This window comes from Fusarium phalaenopsidis, assembly GCF_050370095.1.
Source record: "Fusarium phalaenopsidis strain FUZ10S chromosome Unknown contig_32304, whole genome shotgun sequence".
Classification (NCBI taxonomy): domain Eukaryota; kingdom Fungi; phylum Ascomycota; class Sordariomycetes; order Hypocreales; family Nectriaceae; genus Fusarium; species Fusarium phalaenopsidis.
The window spans coordinates 203,624-218,229 of NW_028145404.1; the positions used below are offsets into that span (position 1 = coordinate 203,624).

Sequence of the window (14,606 nt, forward strand, 5' to 3'; positions counted from 1 at the left end):
TAAAGCCATATTCGTTCGTTCATGCGCAATCCAAAACGCGTGCGTGGTGTGCAAGTACCGTGTCCAGGTACACAAGTAAGCTCAAACTCAACTTCAGCCAGCGAATCAAGGTGGAAGTCGGGCAAATCTCCCCGGCTTACGAGACAGCGCCAAGACGGGAGAGAATGGGAGCGATGGAATCAATTCTTGGCTTGAAGCAGAGGTGATTGATTGTCAATATATATAATACGGACATTAATAATGAAGCTCTCTAAGCAACCTGTTCCACTTGTTCTGGCCACGCCCTAATTTGGACAAGTCAGAAGCCTTCAGATGGAGCCCGAGACTATTTAATCCAAGAGGTGTCGTCATGAACAGGATCTTCCTTTGACATCAAGAGACGCAAAGAAGCATTTACACAACATGGCAGACTCCAAATACTACGAGCTGAGCAAGGCTCAACTGGACCAATACTTTGATCGCATCCGTTTGCCTCAGGAGTCTCGCGCTACCCTGGACAGAGATGTCTTGAACTCGCTGATTCCGACTGAGCAGTTGAAGACTCTCTTCCTCCTCCAACGATTCCACCTGAGAAGTGTTCCCTTTGAGAACGTCTCTCTGCACTACTCATGGCATCGCGTCATCAATGTCGAGCCAAAGTTCCTCTTTGACAAGATGGTGGTTCGGGGACGTGGCGGATACTGCATGGAACAAAACACCTTGTTCAACACCATCCTGCTGAACCTCGGCTTCGACGCTTACATGGCCGGCTCAAGGGTGTACAATCCTAATCTCGGAAGATTCGGGGGATTCGATCACTGTGTCAACATCGTCACCGTCCACGGGAACAAGTTTGTGGCGGACGTCGGCTTCGGCTCAAACGGTCCCATCTTCCCTCTCGGCATGGACGGTACCGAGGATGAGGTTGACCACCTGGGCCAGGCCAAGATGAGACTTAGACACGCTCCTCTACCTCAGGCGCTGAATCAAGAAGCCAAATTCTGGGTTTATGAGCAGAAGCTGGAGCCTACCGCCAACTGGACGCCCATGTACTGCTTCACTGACGTCGAATTCCTCCCCGAGGATATCCAGATCATGAACCTCAAGCCGTCGACGACTCTGACAAGCATCTTTGTTCAGAGACTAATCGCAACGCGATTCGTGACCACTGAGGATGTAGTCGTCGATGAGAACGGTACACTAAAGGTGTTGAACGCGGACCAATGCAGGAATGTTCCGCTGGATGGCCAGCTGATACTCGAGGGCAACACGGCTAAGCTGAGGCGCAATGGTGAGAAGGTCTTTGAAAAGGTGCTCGAGTCTGAGGCGGCTCGGGTCGATTTCCTTCAGGCCGTTATTGGGCATGGCAAGTTTGAGCTTAGTGAGGCGGAGAGGGAGGCCATCAAGGGGACTGCGGCGGCCATTATTTAAGATTGGAGAGGTGCTGCTTCATCTGCGATTACGCTGAGTATAGTGTGCGTAGATAAAGATAGGCAGGTAAGAATAGTCAAGATTGTATAACTAGGATGGTAATAGAGTGTCGGTTCTAGATCTCGGCATCCTTGTAACCCGCTCCTATGGTGCGATGCCTCGGCTCGGCTATCACGCCAAACGGAGTCGAGCAGCTGAAGTTCATTCGGGTCCGAATGAGACGATAAATACAGCCAGACACTTCCTAGTCGAGTTGCATATCACATAGTTCGTTACACAGTGACATATCTACAAATGACAAAAGAAGTATCGCTCGAGATAGACTCGCGGGTGACGCAGCTCGATGCAACCACCTTTGCAGCCAATCTCACCAAGCCATTCTGCGTCGGAACAGGTACACGCCACGACGAGTTTGACTGTCATATCTACAGCAGCTTACGATTTGACAGTTCCCAATGGCGGCTATGTCGCGTCCATCTTTCTTCGTGTCGCAAGCGCGTATTTGACGCCGAGAAACCAGCCAGATCCCTTTGCGGGGCATTGGCAGTTCCTCAACGCGACGCACGCTGGGCCAGCTGTCCTTGTCGTCGAGGAGGTCAAGACAGGTCGTGCCACGTCTGTGGTTCATGTCACACTCTATCAAGAGGGCCTCACTTCTGCCAGCCCGTGGATTTCTGACAAGTCCAAGAAGATGGTTGTGGCGTACATCACCAATACGAGGCATGAGCTTGAAAAGGGCGTTACCTTACCGACGGGGTTCGAGATCAAGGAGCCCCCTCCGCCGGTGGCTTTGGAGAGGCTCTCAACCAATGGAGACCCAAACTGGAAAAAGTTACAGCTCGTCATCATGGACTTTTTACCCATCTTTGACAATGTGGAGCTCTACACGCCCAAGAAACAGAGTCCACTCCCGGCTACGTACGACCTGTGGATGCGCATGGCCAGCGGTGAGCGCTTCACAACCTCATCTTTAGGCTACGTCGCCGACACAGGACCGCCACTCCTCGTCGAGACGTTCCGACCGACGGACCCAGACGCACCAATCCCCGAGGGAGGATTCGCGTTTGACAAGAAGTTCTGGTATCCGACAGTCACCATGAGCCTCGAGGTGAAGAAGGCGCTTCCAAAGGAGGGCGAGGAGTGGCTGAGGATCCGCGTGGCTGCCAAGGTGATGCGGAACGGGAGATACGATGCCGAGGTGGTAATCTTTGATAGAGCGGGGGATGTCGTGGCGCTGAGCAATCATGTCGCCTTGGCGGTTGATGGGGAGCGGAACTTTGGGCGGAGCGGCAAGTTGTAGACACATGCGTTGCGTGTTGAGGCCATCTCTAGGCATCAGCTGCATATGAGTGTGTGTGAAAAGGCTCACCGAGTCTGTGAAGTCTGCCTGGTTTAGACGTGAAAGGGGAAGTTAAGCTTACCTTTGACACAACATAAGAAGGTCTCGGAGAGGAGCTGAGACATTCGCTTCAATTACTCCATCAAAGCTAGGCAAACATTGCTGAGCCACAATGCCAATACGCGGCACAAGACATCCATTCAGAAGAAGAGGGCCACTGATAAAGACGTGCCCTGTTTGGAGACGGCCTCTATCATGGATGCAGGCTTGCCGCCGTTGCATTGGGGGCCAGACCGGGGCCTACAGAAGCGAGGACCTCTTCCTTGTCTTTGGGAGATGAAAGTGTTAGAGAATTTCCATCTTTTTGGCTTGAGTGTGGTACTTGCTGAGAGGCTGAAAGGGCTTACTCTTGGCGACAAGTCATGTTGCAAGCCGTTGTAACGATGGGCTAGGCAGCATGGATGCTGAGCAGGACAGAGAGTTCATCAGAGACGCTCAATCTCGCGAGTCATACTTCACCAATAAACAAACCCTGCATGACCTGATCTTTAACCCGTCTGTTAAGAGGCGTCATCCATGATCAAGTTCACCAAAAGTCGTCTATCGTTGGTGGACCACTCGGGCGCTGTGGCTGAGGTGCTGCTTAACTTAGCGCCCGAGCCCCGCGTCCACTGATGGAATGGATCCGTTCCAGGGCCAAACCGCTAAACTTTGGCGCATTGGATATGGATGCTCCCGCTGCGACGTCATCCCGTCGGGTCACGAACGTGTTCAGGTCAAAGGTTTCATCCCTTGGTCAATTCAACTGCAAATTTCATCTCGCCTTGCCACAGCCGTGATGCCTCTTCTGCCTTCTTCATCCTCGACCTCCGACTCCTCCTGCAGCTTTGGACCCCAATATGCTGCTCCGCCTCCCTGCACCTTCGACCCCGTGCGGCCCGTTTGCGAACCAGGGCAGCACACAGCTGGAGCCCAATTAGCCTGTCGATCCAATAACGCCCTGGGTCATCTTGAGCCTTGTGGCGCTTCTCTGGCACCCCCTGCTCCGTTCTGCGGGCCGTGTCCTGGGAAGCTGGGGGACCTGGAGAATTGGATGTTCAAACGAGGCTCTGCGCTCTTCTCTCTTTTCTGTTGATCTCTGGAGCCCTCCTGAATCTACTTTTTTTCCCCTGCTGCTGCATGATGGCTTGGCCTTGATTGATATTCAGCAGGTCTCGCTCTTGGTACTGCTCTGCGAATGCTGTGCCATCGCGACGACTGCTTCACGAATCGTTTTTCCCTATCGTCGCGGTTTGACCCTTTTACTCCTCGATTTGCGCCTCGAGATCGGACCTCCCATTGTCGACCGTTGAAGCTGCAGTATACGTTCCCAGACTGTCAGCAGCACCCTCTCGACCCCTAAACGTGCCGTCCATTGCCAGAAGCCTCGATATCGAACCAGACTTGCGAACCGGAACCTGCGAATACCTACACCATGGCGTCCAAAACCAACGACGACCCCGAGGTCATTGTGGCCATCGTGGCTCTCATCGTCTCCCTGGTCGCTCTGGTAGCGACCTTCATGCAGGTCATGCAACAATACTACGCCTCTGCTGCCGGATACTCTCAATGCAATGAAAAGGTCATGGGAAAATGGGCCCTGAGCAAGTCTCGTCGTTTCTCCTGGGACGAGCTCCGCTTCGAGGTTGAGTTCGAGGCCCCCGTCATCTTTGTTTCCCCTCCGGACAACAAGCATGGTCCTATTCTCGGTGCCGACATTTATTTCCTCGACGGAACCGAACAGAGTCTGGAGAATACTTGGTCGGAGCTGGATATCAACGAGCGCAACGAATATGCCCAAAAGACCCCCAGAGAACGCGTTCACACTGCTGATAACGAGCGTGCTTCCTGGACATTGCTCCTCAGCGCCGTACAGCGCATGGAACACGAGTCAGAAAAGTGGCAGAAGAGCCAGTACGACGAGATGAAGAAGCAGATCGGACCTCCCACTGACCAGACGCCGCTGAACAACCTCGCCGAGAACCCTCCCACTTTGAAAGATGCCCATACATTGACAGTGGCTCTTCAGCGTAAACGCAAGAGCTGGGATACAATGCCTTCTACCATTGCTCGCCCGTACGCTACAACTACCATGTGCCATCTTGTCGAGATGGTTGCTGCTCTGGGCATTTACTGGAAAGAGTTTGACCGGAAGCGCGATCGCTACCGCGCCGAGGGCAACGGCTTCATGGTCCTGGGAGAAAAGGTTGCCGATCTTGGCTTGATGTTCACTTTCAGCATCTACGGCAGGAGTCGCTTCGAAGCCAACCGAGTGATTCCAGTCGATGAGGTCAAGGAGCTCTGCTTTGGCTACGTCTCGACCATCTATAGCGTGACGCTGGACAAACGACGCCTGCGGTTCCCTGAGGATGATCCTGAGAACTTGGCTTTCCTTCAGCTGGCAACTCCGGCGGAAATTTCCCAGACTCTGGTTCGCATTGGATGCAACAACAATGCTGTTAGGGCGTTCAAGGACCCTGAAAAGCATACTTCGCATTTGTTCCCTGGTAAGTCATGGTGCCCATCACAGATGACCTTTTCTAACCGAGTTCAGTGTCGTTTGAGATTCTGGGCATGTTGAGCCGCACGTTTCACATCAAGGACACCATGTACACTCATATCCCGAACCCGACACCGGATCGCTGGGACAAGCGTTCAGTGTCACTCATCAAGGTGATGGAGGCGTATCGGGACCTGGTTCCTGAAGGATTGCCTGTAGTACACCGGAATATGAATCTTATCGAGAGAATCAGGAAACACACTGAAAACATTCTGGAACTCCACAAGGACCAGGACCTCAGGAAGAAGATGTGCTTGCTCAAGGCACTCCACGAAGCTATCGACGACTGCGACCGTGTTCTGACAGCCAAGGAGACTGACGCCATGACACCGCCGCCAGAACTTCAATTAGGGAAGGCCGGCCACGAGACGGAGGTGCAGACGGCACGTCGAGAAATCGTTCAAGATGTTCTGCGGTCTCACATCCAAGAGGTGCTCCGTCTTCTCAACGGTGATGACCGCTCAGACAACTCTTCTCTACATGCCGATTGGAGCCCCTTGGTACAAGGCTCGCGACGGGACGGACAACCTAGAGTCACACCCAACGGGTTTGAGGACATGCACGAAGCCAGCCCGGATGAGCGACAACACATTTTCATGGAAGTCTACTTTTACGTCATCCGTCCCAGCGTCATCAGCCGGGCAACACGATCAACGGACCACCGAAGGGCGAGCCTCGTCGCTCCTCCCGCTGGAGCTCCTCCAGGATACGGCTTCCGGAGACAAGGCACCGGACAAACCCTGGCGAGCAGCATCCGCGGCACTGAGCGAGGGCCCTCCCCGACGCGGCCGGTTGCGCCGCCACAAACGGTCAACGAGGTACCGCCGCCGCTGACAACATCCATCCCGAACGGACGGTCGTCCCTGGCAGAGAGGCCCCGCAGCGCTGCGGGTGACTCTGTGGCGTTGACAGAGGACCATGAGAAGCAGAGCCTCCTCCCGTTGAGCATCCAGGAGGTGTCACATGACGACGTGTGGTGCACGCTCATGTTCCGGATGATCTGCTGGTTGATGCTGCACGACTTTAACAAGCTAGACGTGCAGGTGAGCAAGGGGGAACTGTTGGGTAGTCGAATGCCGGTTTATATCTCATGAGGCGTGGTTGCATCTTGGGTGGGCTGGATTTGGGAGCGCATTTGTTTGGGATATTGGATACCATATATAGCATTTGGCATGATGGGATGGGTGTAGATATTATTGAGTACAGGATGTGTTTGGCAAAAGCGATGTTTTACTGACCTAGTATCAACGGTATGAGTCAATGGTATAAATGGCCATTCTTGCTCGTGAATAGTCGTCCATCATGTCTCTGAGGGCATCGTCATAACGTCAAGTCGGGATGAAAGATGTGGGGTACACTGCGTGGACACGCCTTGATGGCAAGTCACTCTTTGATGGCATGCATGTAACTATTCCGGTTGATCATCACGGTATAAGCAAGCCTAGGTCACACTCCAAAGGATCAAATTGCCTGGCCATCTTCACATCCAAGAACTTCACTCCATCGGGCCACGCGCAACGGTACTCGCCAAAAGAAATGGATGGTCCGGTGCGGCGACTCGGTTCCGCCGACGGCATGCCTGTTCTGGTCATGAGGATGATGCTGACTAACCCATGATGAGGGCACGTGAGGAGGCGAAAAAAGAAATTCCAAGCAGACGACAGGCCATGTGGCGGAGAAGCGGCCAAATCGGTTGCGGCCGAAGACGGGCGCCGATCCGGACCGGGCTATTCCCGAGGTATCCTAGTGACGGAAAATGGCCAGCGGGAGAGGGCACGGGAGGCTTTTCTAAGGGGAACAAGATTCCCTTGAGATAATCGGTGCTCGGTGAGACAGAATGGGCTATTGGCCGAGGAACGAGACGAACCAGGGAACCAGGGAGCGTCGGACCAGAGCCCTGGAAAGAGCCCTACCAGACCGGGTCTCCATCATGGGACAAAAGCGAGGGTTGACAGGCCAGGAGGCGGTTTCAGGTTCGTGCAATGTCGATCTGTTGACATTCTCTCCCTGGTCGATAAATGACAGCAAATCGATTTTTGTAATTACAGTCTCGCTGAGCTGAGCTGAGCGCGTCGATTGAGGCTCCCTGTTCCCATCTCCAATCCCCACAGACAAGCCTTCTGTGTCTTAATATAAACCCTCCCCGGATTCAGAACGGCACTGCGCCCCGCCGCCGACCCGGATACGGGGGACTGGTGAAACTCGGAGGGGGTCACGTGAAGGGGCAGTGTAATGAAGTTCTGAATTTACTTATTTTGTAAAAGGAAAAGGAAGAGAGATCTTGAGACCCGTCGTGGTCTGAATCGGGACAAGCCACAATCAAAGAAAAGCGGCGCTGCCGAAGAGGGCACAGGGCACTCTCTAAACGGAGATTTCCATCTCAAAGGGGAGAAATGAATGCATGTGAGTCCTCTTTTGTGAAGAAGAAAAAAAACGATAATCTCCCCTCTTTGGAAGAACAAAGATCCATTCAATTTGTTCTACGGAAGAATTCAGGTTTCTGATCGACAAAGACTCAGCCACTTGCAGCCACAAAATACCCCCGTCTGGAATCGAGGGTTTGAAGCTGACTAACCCCAAATCAATCCCCGGCCAAGTTACTTCCAAGGAATCGAGTCTCGGCCGTAGCCGTATCGTAGCCTTAACCGAGCCCCAGGTCGGGCTTCTTACGAAGCAAATGCCCAGGCTTGGTGCGTCTTGTTGGCCGAACCCTGTCGCGTCTTCCTTCTCCTGCATCAGAGACTGGACTGCGTATTGGTAGAAAAAAACGACAGGCCACTGTCATTGAGTAAAAGGCCCTGCAGCGTGCGAGTCGGCAGCCCGTAGGGAAAAGTTGGCGGGCACTTCCTTGAAATGTACCGGTACCTCTTCTGCCCAGGAAAACCCCTTGGAAGACGTGCGGAGCAGCATGGCCACTGCCAGTGCCAGTACAGTGGACTCTCGGCCCCCTTCCTTGAATGCAGCTGCACTCCCAGCCAATGGCATCCCCGTAGCGTCAGGCTAGACCCTGTGAAAGAACCGCCTCTCAGAGGGGAATGGGAATGCGGTGCTTGTTGTACCCTCTCTGCGCTAGACCTACCACGACCTAGCCCCACGCCTCCCAGTGCCAGTTCCACCAAGCAAACCCACATCGACCAGAGACCCAGAGAGAGACCAACTCCTCCGTCACATCAGCCTGCACCACCAGATCTTCCCTCTCACCAAAGCCTCGTTCTGTCAGCAACTCACGAACCCGCTCGGACAGGACAGGACAGACAGAAATTGGGTTGGTCCTTCGTGGTTTCTCTTGTCGTTTTCTTCTCCCCTTTTTTCTTTCTTTCCCCTTCTTCTCCTGCCTCGCCAAACCGCTCCCTTGTTCTGCTCGCCCTTGCCCTTCTCTCTCCTCCCAGCCTTTCGCGCACGCAACCCAACGCACGCGTGTGACGAGCCCGTCTCCAACCCTTCCCTCGACCGTCCTCCCTACGATCTTCTCCATCGGCTTCGATATCCCCGGTTCCACATCTTGATCGTGTGGTCCCCTTCTTCGCCCCCCGGGCCCCGAGGCCTGCTTTCATCTCCGGAGCCTCCCAGCGTCGACATCGTGGTCGATATCTGGCTTGCCCCCCGGTTTCTGAAGAAGCTTCTTCGTCCCTCGCGCATTTTGGGGTCACCTCGATCCCATATTCCGGTCATAGTCGACGTGTTCGATATCGGTCGCATTTCACGGTACATATTCGATCGTCGGCCCGTGTGAGACGCTCCGTTGGTCGGCCATTCATTGCCATCCTACCACTGGCAACCTGACACATACAAGTACGCACCTCCACGCTGCACGGCAAACGTTTTAGATCTTCCCGGGTCTTCTTCATCGTCCAAGCTTGTCGATTTTGACGATAGTTCATTCACTTACCCTTTCTGTCCATCTAGGCACGTTGCCGAGCCGCGTACTCGACAACCCGATCGTGCCAGTCACGACAAACATCTGCACAAACACGAACCATGACACCCTCACCATCAAGCCAGGCCCTCGAGCCTCGGCATCCTAAACCTACGCAAACAGTCTCGGTGAACATCTCGGAAGGCTCCCAGAACCGCTCTCGTCGCTTCCAGCTCGAAGTGAGCGAGTGTGTCGAGACAAAGACCGTTACAACCACGACTCGCCTCACCCGAAAGTTCCCCCACGTATTTGTTCGCGATCCCGTCCCTCTCGAGAATCTCGATACCAAAGAATATCCGCTCGCCATGAAGCCTACACCTCCCGAGCTGATTCAGTTCTCGTACAACATGCCTGGAACGAATGAGATCGAAGATGACGACGAAGAGGAGCGGTCTATGGGCCAGCAGGTACGTTTTGCGATGTCCTACTTCATTTGGACGGTGGCTTGCCTGGAAAATGGAATAACCTCACCACAAAGTGCGCCACTAACACGTTGCAGATGACGCGGTATACCAACGAACGATATACTCCAAGCCTCAAGGCTGAGTCCCCTCAAGAGAACCTTCCCCTCACCCGGATACCCAAGCATCGATCCCAGTCTCCATCAGAAGGCTACCCTCGCCGTGCTCGTGCATCTCGGACAAGTCCCATCGAATCTCCCGATTCTTCTGCTCCGACTTCGAACCCTTCTCGACGACCTGCCCGATCCACCCAACTCAACGCCGTGTCGGATAAGCTCCGACGCTCCATCGCCCACAGCTCCAGCCGCCGTGATCCGACAGAAAGATTACCCCGGGGCTCTTCAGGCTTCCTGGCCACTCCTGATACATCAGAAGTCGTTGGAGCAGCTGATCGGTCAGCTCGAAGACGATCGCTTCATCTCGAACGACATCACTCGCCTGAGGCATCGTCGTCCGCACAAAGCCCTCACTACGAGGCCACCAGCCCTGTAGAGAGCGACTCCCACACAGTCTTCAGCAGCAATGTGGCCACCCCACCGATTACTGATGCCGACGCTGAGCCTTTCGCTGACGTCGATGGATCTCTCCACCAGCCGCTAAGACCATTCAACCCCCGGCCGAGTATCGACGTTGTTGCCGCTCAGGATGCCAGTCTCCCTAGTCCTAGACTGTCTCCGACACTTGCAGCCGCTCAGCTACACACCGCCGACCAAGACGAGGAAGACCCCCAGTCCAGCTTCCAGACCTCCCACACGGACCCGTCCACCTGGGTCGATGAATCACAGTTGACCGAGGACGGTGCTTCGACAGCCCTAGTCCGCGCTGGCCAATCTCATGACAACTATGCCCTTGCCCGAACCGATTCTTCTGGCCAACCCCTTGTGGTCGACACGCAAACTCTGCTGGAGGCTTTCGATTCGATGAAGACCGAGATGAAGACCTTCATGATGTACCAGTTCCTTCGCCGCTGTCCTCGACCTACCCTCCGAGTTGTTGCCAACGCTGTCAACCCTGCTCTGAAGTGCGACTTTCTTCGACAGCTGCCTCTCGAGCTTGGCTACACCGTCTTGTCCCACCTCGACCACCGCGATCTCTGCCGAGCCGCCCAGGTTTCCAAGCACTGGCGTAACATTGTCGACCGAAACGAAACTGGCTGGAAGGAGCTGTTTGACCGTGATGGCTACACTCTGCCTCCCGGTGAGCTTCAGAAGGCCATCCTTCAGGGCTGGGGCTGGCAAGATCCTGTTGGCGCTTCTGGCTACGAGAAGGACCTAAGCATGCGAAACCGACTGACTTCGACTGAGCACGAGCTCACTCGAAATCTCCGACAGGAAACAGCTTCCAAGTCGCGGGCTTCCAAGCGGAAGAGAGCTCTCAACACTTATTCGGCTGCCGAGAGATCCAAGCGACGCGCCAGCGCTCAGGAGGCAGTGACCCGTGACGACAAGGCCCAGCCTGAGGCCAAACAGCACAAGTCGGAGGGCCCTCTGTCTGCTGCTAATGCCGCAGCCGCAGCCGTGCCTGACCCCCAGCTTGGACTGCCCAGTCTCCGCGAGCTGCACCTCTTCAAGTCTTTGTACCGCCGTCACCACATGATCCGTAAGAGTTGGACCAGCGGCGAGGTAAAGCCCGGGCACGTCGCGTTTGCTGCTCATCCCCGTCACGTCATCACTTGCCTCCAGTTCGACGAAGACAAGATCATCACGGGTAGTGACGATACCCTCATTCACATCTACGACACCAAGACTGGCAAGCTCCGCAAGAAGCTAGAGGGCCACGAGGGTGGCGTCTGGGCCTTGCAGTACGAAGGCAACATGCTCGTTTCTGGTAGTACCGATCGATCTGTTCGCGTGTGGGATATTGAACGGGGGCTCTGTCAGCAGGTCTTCTATGGACACACTAGCACTGTGCGTTGCCTGCAGATCCTGATGCCTACCGAGACGGGCAGAGATTCCAGCGGCAGCCCCATTATGCAACCCGAGAAGCCTCTGATCATCACCGGTTCCCGAGACAGCCAGCTTCGAGTCTGGCGTCTTCCAGAGGTCGGGTCTCGTCGATACATCCAAACAGGGCCCCCGGCTCACGAGTCGGACTGCCCCTACTTCATTCGCGTCCTCGCCGGCCACACTCACTCGGTCCGAGCCATCTCTGCTCATGGCGACACTCTCGTCAGTGGATCTTACGATAGCACCGTCCGCGTCTGGCGCATCAGCACTGGCGAGTCTCTTCACGTTCTCCACGGACATTCGCAGAAGGTGTACTCGGTTGTTCTCGACCATGAACGCAACCGATGCATCTCGGGCTCGATGGACTCTCTGGTCAAAATCTGGGATCTTGCTACAGGTGCTTGCCTGTACACACTTGAGGGGCATAGCTTGCTCGTCGGTCTACTTGATCTCAGAGATGAGCGACTGGTATCGGCGGCAGCAGACTCAACCCTTCGTATCTGGGACCCCGAGAATGGCAGGTGCCGTAATACTCTTATGGCACATACTGGGGCTATCACCTGTTTCCAGCACGATGGCCGCAAAGTTATTAGCGGCAGCGAGAAGACGGTCAAGATGTGGGACGTCCGAACTGGCGAGTGTGTCCAGGACCTGCTGAGCGATCTCAGCGGCGTCTGGCAGGTCAAGTTTGACGAGAGACGATGTGTGGCTGCTGTCCAGCGGGACCAGCTGACGTATGTCGAGGTATGTTGAAGTCCACCATAGTGTTGAAGAAGAGTAACTAACATGATGCAGATTCTCGACTTTGGAGCTGTTCGAGATGGCAAGCCCCCGGAGGAACTTGGCAAGCGTATCCTGCTCAACGAGCCCGAGGTCCGAGCTATGATCGAGGATGAAACTTAGGGAGTGCTGCCAGGTTACCAACCGTGAGTGGTATTGAAGGCAGACAGGAATGATTGCATGGATGGATGGATCCACGACAGTTGGGCCGTCGCATGCCATGGACGACTGACGAAACAAACAGCCTCTGGCGTTGATGGTGTCGCATAGTTTTACTTTACGCATACACATGGTTACGAAGTGACTGCATGCATGGAAGGGCGGGTCGGCGTTTTTTGTTAAGGTTTTTGGGATTCATGGACGTGGGGGGATTTATATACCTTTTGTTATTATTTCCGAGGTTGTCAATGCCTTGTCAACGTTGATGGCTTGTCACAGAGGGAGGGATGAATGGATGTCATCACGTTATTCGTGTTGATGGGTCGATAAAAGACAAAAGCCATGTTTTAGGAGCTTCGGTGGGAGAAGCAGGTTATCTTGGGAGTGAATAAAATTGTTATCTAAATATTGAGTCGTGATGCGAGTCTTGGTGTTGCGATGTTTCACTGTCGTCGAACATGTTCATCCACTCCCATAATTGTCCTAGTTCCCCCCTCCAGTGTCTCTACACAACAGTAAATCCTACCCTTGGCCGCTGCTTTGATGGAACCGTGATGGACATAGCTTCAGTCAACGTTCGCAGTTGGAGACTTGGTGTGACCCGGAAATTTGGGTTTGCAGTGCTTTCGCTGGCGGCGTTTTGTTCTCCGTCTCAAAGATCGGTGTGTACTCTAGATAGGGTGAATAGAGAATAATTCTATGGCAATTGGCAGAAGGAGAGCAGCCATAGTTGACGCCTGTACCCTTTCCGTCCTCTGGTAGCTGAGAGGTTCGGTGAAGAGAGCCACAAGGATGAACCATCCACACTACAGCCTTGATATGAATGGTGTAGTCCCGGTCTGTTTTGACAAGGAGCTCAATCAGCTCTGGTGCCAAGGTATATATATATATAGCTGTCCAACTCGCGTCGGAGATGGAGTCTTGGCATAGTCTCCTGTTTCTAACAGTTCTTTTGCGAGAAACAGATGTTCTGGGGCGAGGTGATCTGCTCCGTGGAGTTGTCGGACAAGATGGAGCCATCGTTTGTGGCTGTTTTTCTTTTCGATCGGAGCGCTCATGGCTGCTATCAACTATCAACGATCAGAATCTTGCAAATGAAGACATCCAGGTATATATAGCTAGATGGAGCCTCCGCGTGGTCTCCCGGCTAGCTCGATTGGTACGCGCTGCTTGACGGCCGAATACACTTCTTCCCCAGGAGGATGGGAAGACCCCTGTGGCCTTTCGGACTCAATCTCAGCAAAGAAGAAGATCTCAGGCAAGAGGTCCCAGTGTCTCATTGACGACTTTTTCCACCAGCTCTGGTGTCAAGGTATATATAGCTGTTCAACTTGTGGCGGGTATTCTTCTTCCACCTTGTATCATTCGAAACGTCTTCGGATCCCGATCGCGGCCTCGTCAAGAGACAGACCAGCATTGAGCCTTTGTAATGGCTCCCGCAATACAACGCCTCATGCATAGTTCGCTTGAGGGTATCTACCCACCCGAGCCATTTCACTCCCGCATTCGGCCAGACCAGCCGTTGGTATCGTCCATGTCCATCAAGTATACTTCGTCTCTATGTAAACCGTCCCAGCTCGTAGTGTCGTAGTTGTCTCAGTCTGGGTGTCGTCAGACTCGATCAGGTTAAACACAAGATTGAAGTGTTGCACCTCAGCGGCAAAAGGGCGAAGGGCTTTGAGAACGTTTGTAGGGCGTGGAAATATATAAAGGTATGACTTGTCTCTGTTGCTCTTCTTTCAAGCTTTGGCACTCTCCATGGGTTGAGTAGCGTGTCCACAGTCCGGGTGGATGACAGAGCCCTAGTATGGATGTATGTATGTATGCCACCCACCCCGTGCCACGCATCGTCTGGGGTTACCACGGGATAGTATAAATATATATATAATTAAGGATACAAGTTTGAAGAGAGTTAGATGCACTTTAGACGCAAGTCTGATGAGAGTCAGATGATTTTAGGTTCTCGTTCATTTTGGTGGGTGTGTGAACGAGACTC

At 53.9% G+C, this 14,606-nt stretch overlaps 4 protein-coding genes across 4 annotated transcripts; all 4 read left to right on the forward strand.

Annotated features, from left to right (window-relative positions):
* Positions 1-402: 402 nt before the first annotated feature.
* On the forward strand, positions 403-1,410 carry LRP88_09394 (arylamine N-acetyltransferase 3; the record flags this gene model as incomplete). Its single annotated transcript, XM_083245880.1, has 1 exon — positions 403-1,410. One exon carries the CDS (start codon positions 403-405, stop codon positions 1,408-1,410), a length of 1,008 nt encoding a protein of 335 aa, XP_083096993.1.
* A 294-nt stretch (positions 1,411-1,704) lies between these two features.
* LRP88_09395 (thioesterase family protein) lies at positions 1,705-2,710 on the forward strand (the record flags this gene model as incomplete). Its single annotated transcript, XM_083245881.1, has 2 exons — positions 1,705-1,804; positions 1,860-2,710. The coding sequence occupies 2 exons, from the start codon at positions 1,705-1,707 to the stop codon at positions 2,708-2,710; spliced, it is 951 nt and encodes a 316-aa protein (XP_083096994.1).
* A 1,513-nt stretch (positions 2,711-4,223) lies between these two features.
* On the forward strand, positions 4,224-6,690 carry LRP88_09396 (uncharacterized protein; the record flags this gene model as incomplete). The annotated part of the gene is made up of 3 exons (XM_083245882.1): positions 4,224-5,287; positions 5,338-6,413; positions 6,662-6,690. The coding sequence occupies 3 exons, from the start codon at positions 4,224-4,226 to the stop codon at positions 6,688-6,690; spliced, it is 2,169 nt and encodes a 722-aa protein (XP_083096995.1).
* Positions 6,691-9,326: 2,636 nt separating this feature from the next.
* On the forward strand, positions 9,327-12,574 carry LRP88_09397 (WD40-repeat-containing domain protein; the record flags this gene model as incomplete). Its single annotated transcript, XM_083245883.1, has 3 exons — positions 9,327-9,671; positions 9,764-12,415; positions 12,467-12,574. The coding sequence occupies 3 exons, from the start codon at positions 9,327-9,329 to the stop codon at positions 12,572-12,574; spliced, it is 3,105 nt and encodes a 1,034-aa protein (XP_083096996.1).
* Between the last annotated feature and the right edge of the window lie 2,032 nt (positions 12,575-14,606).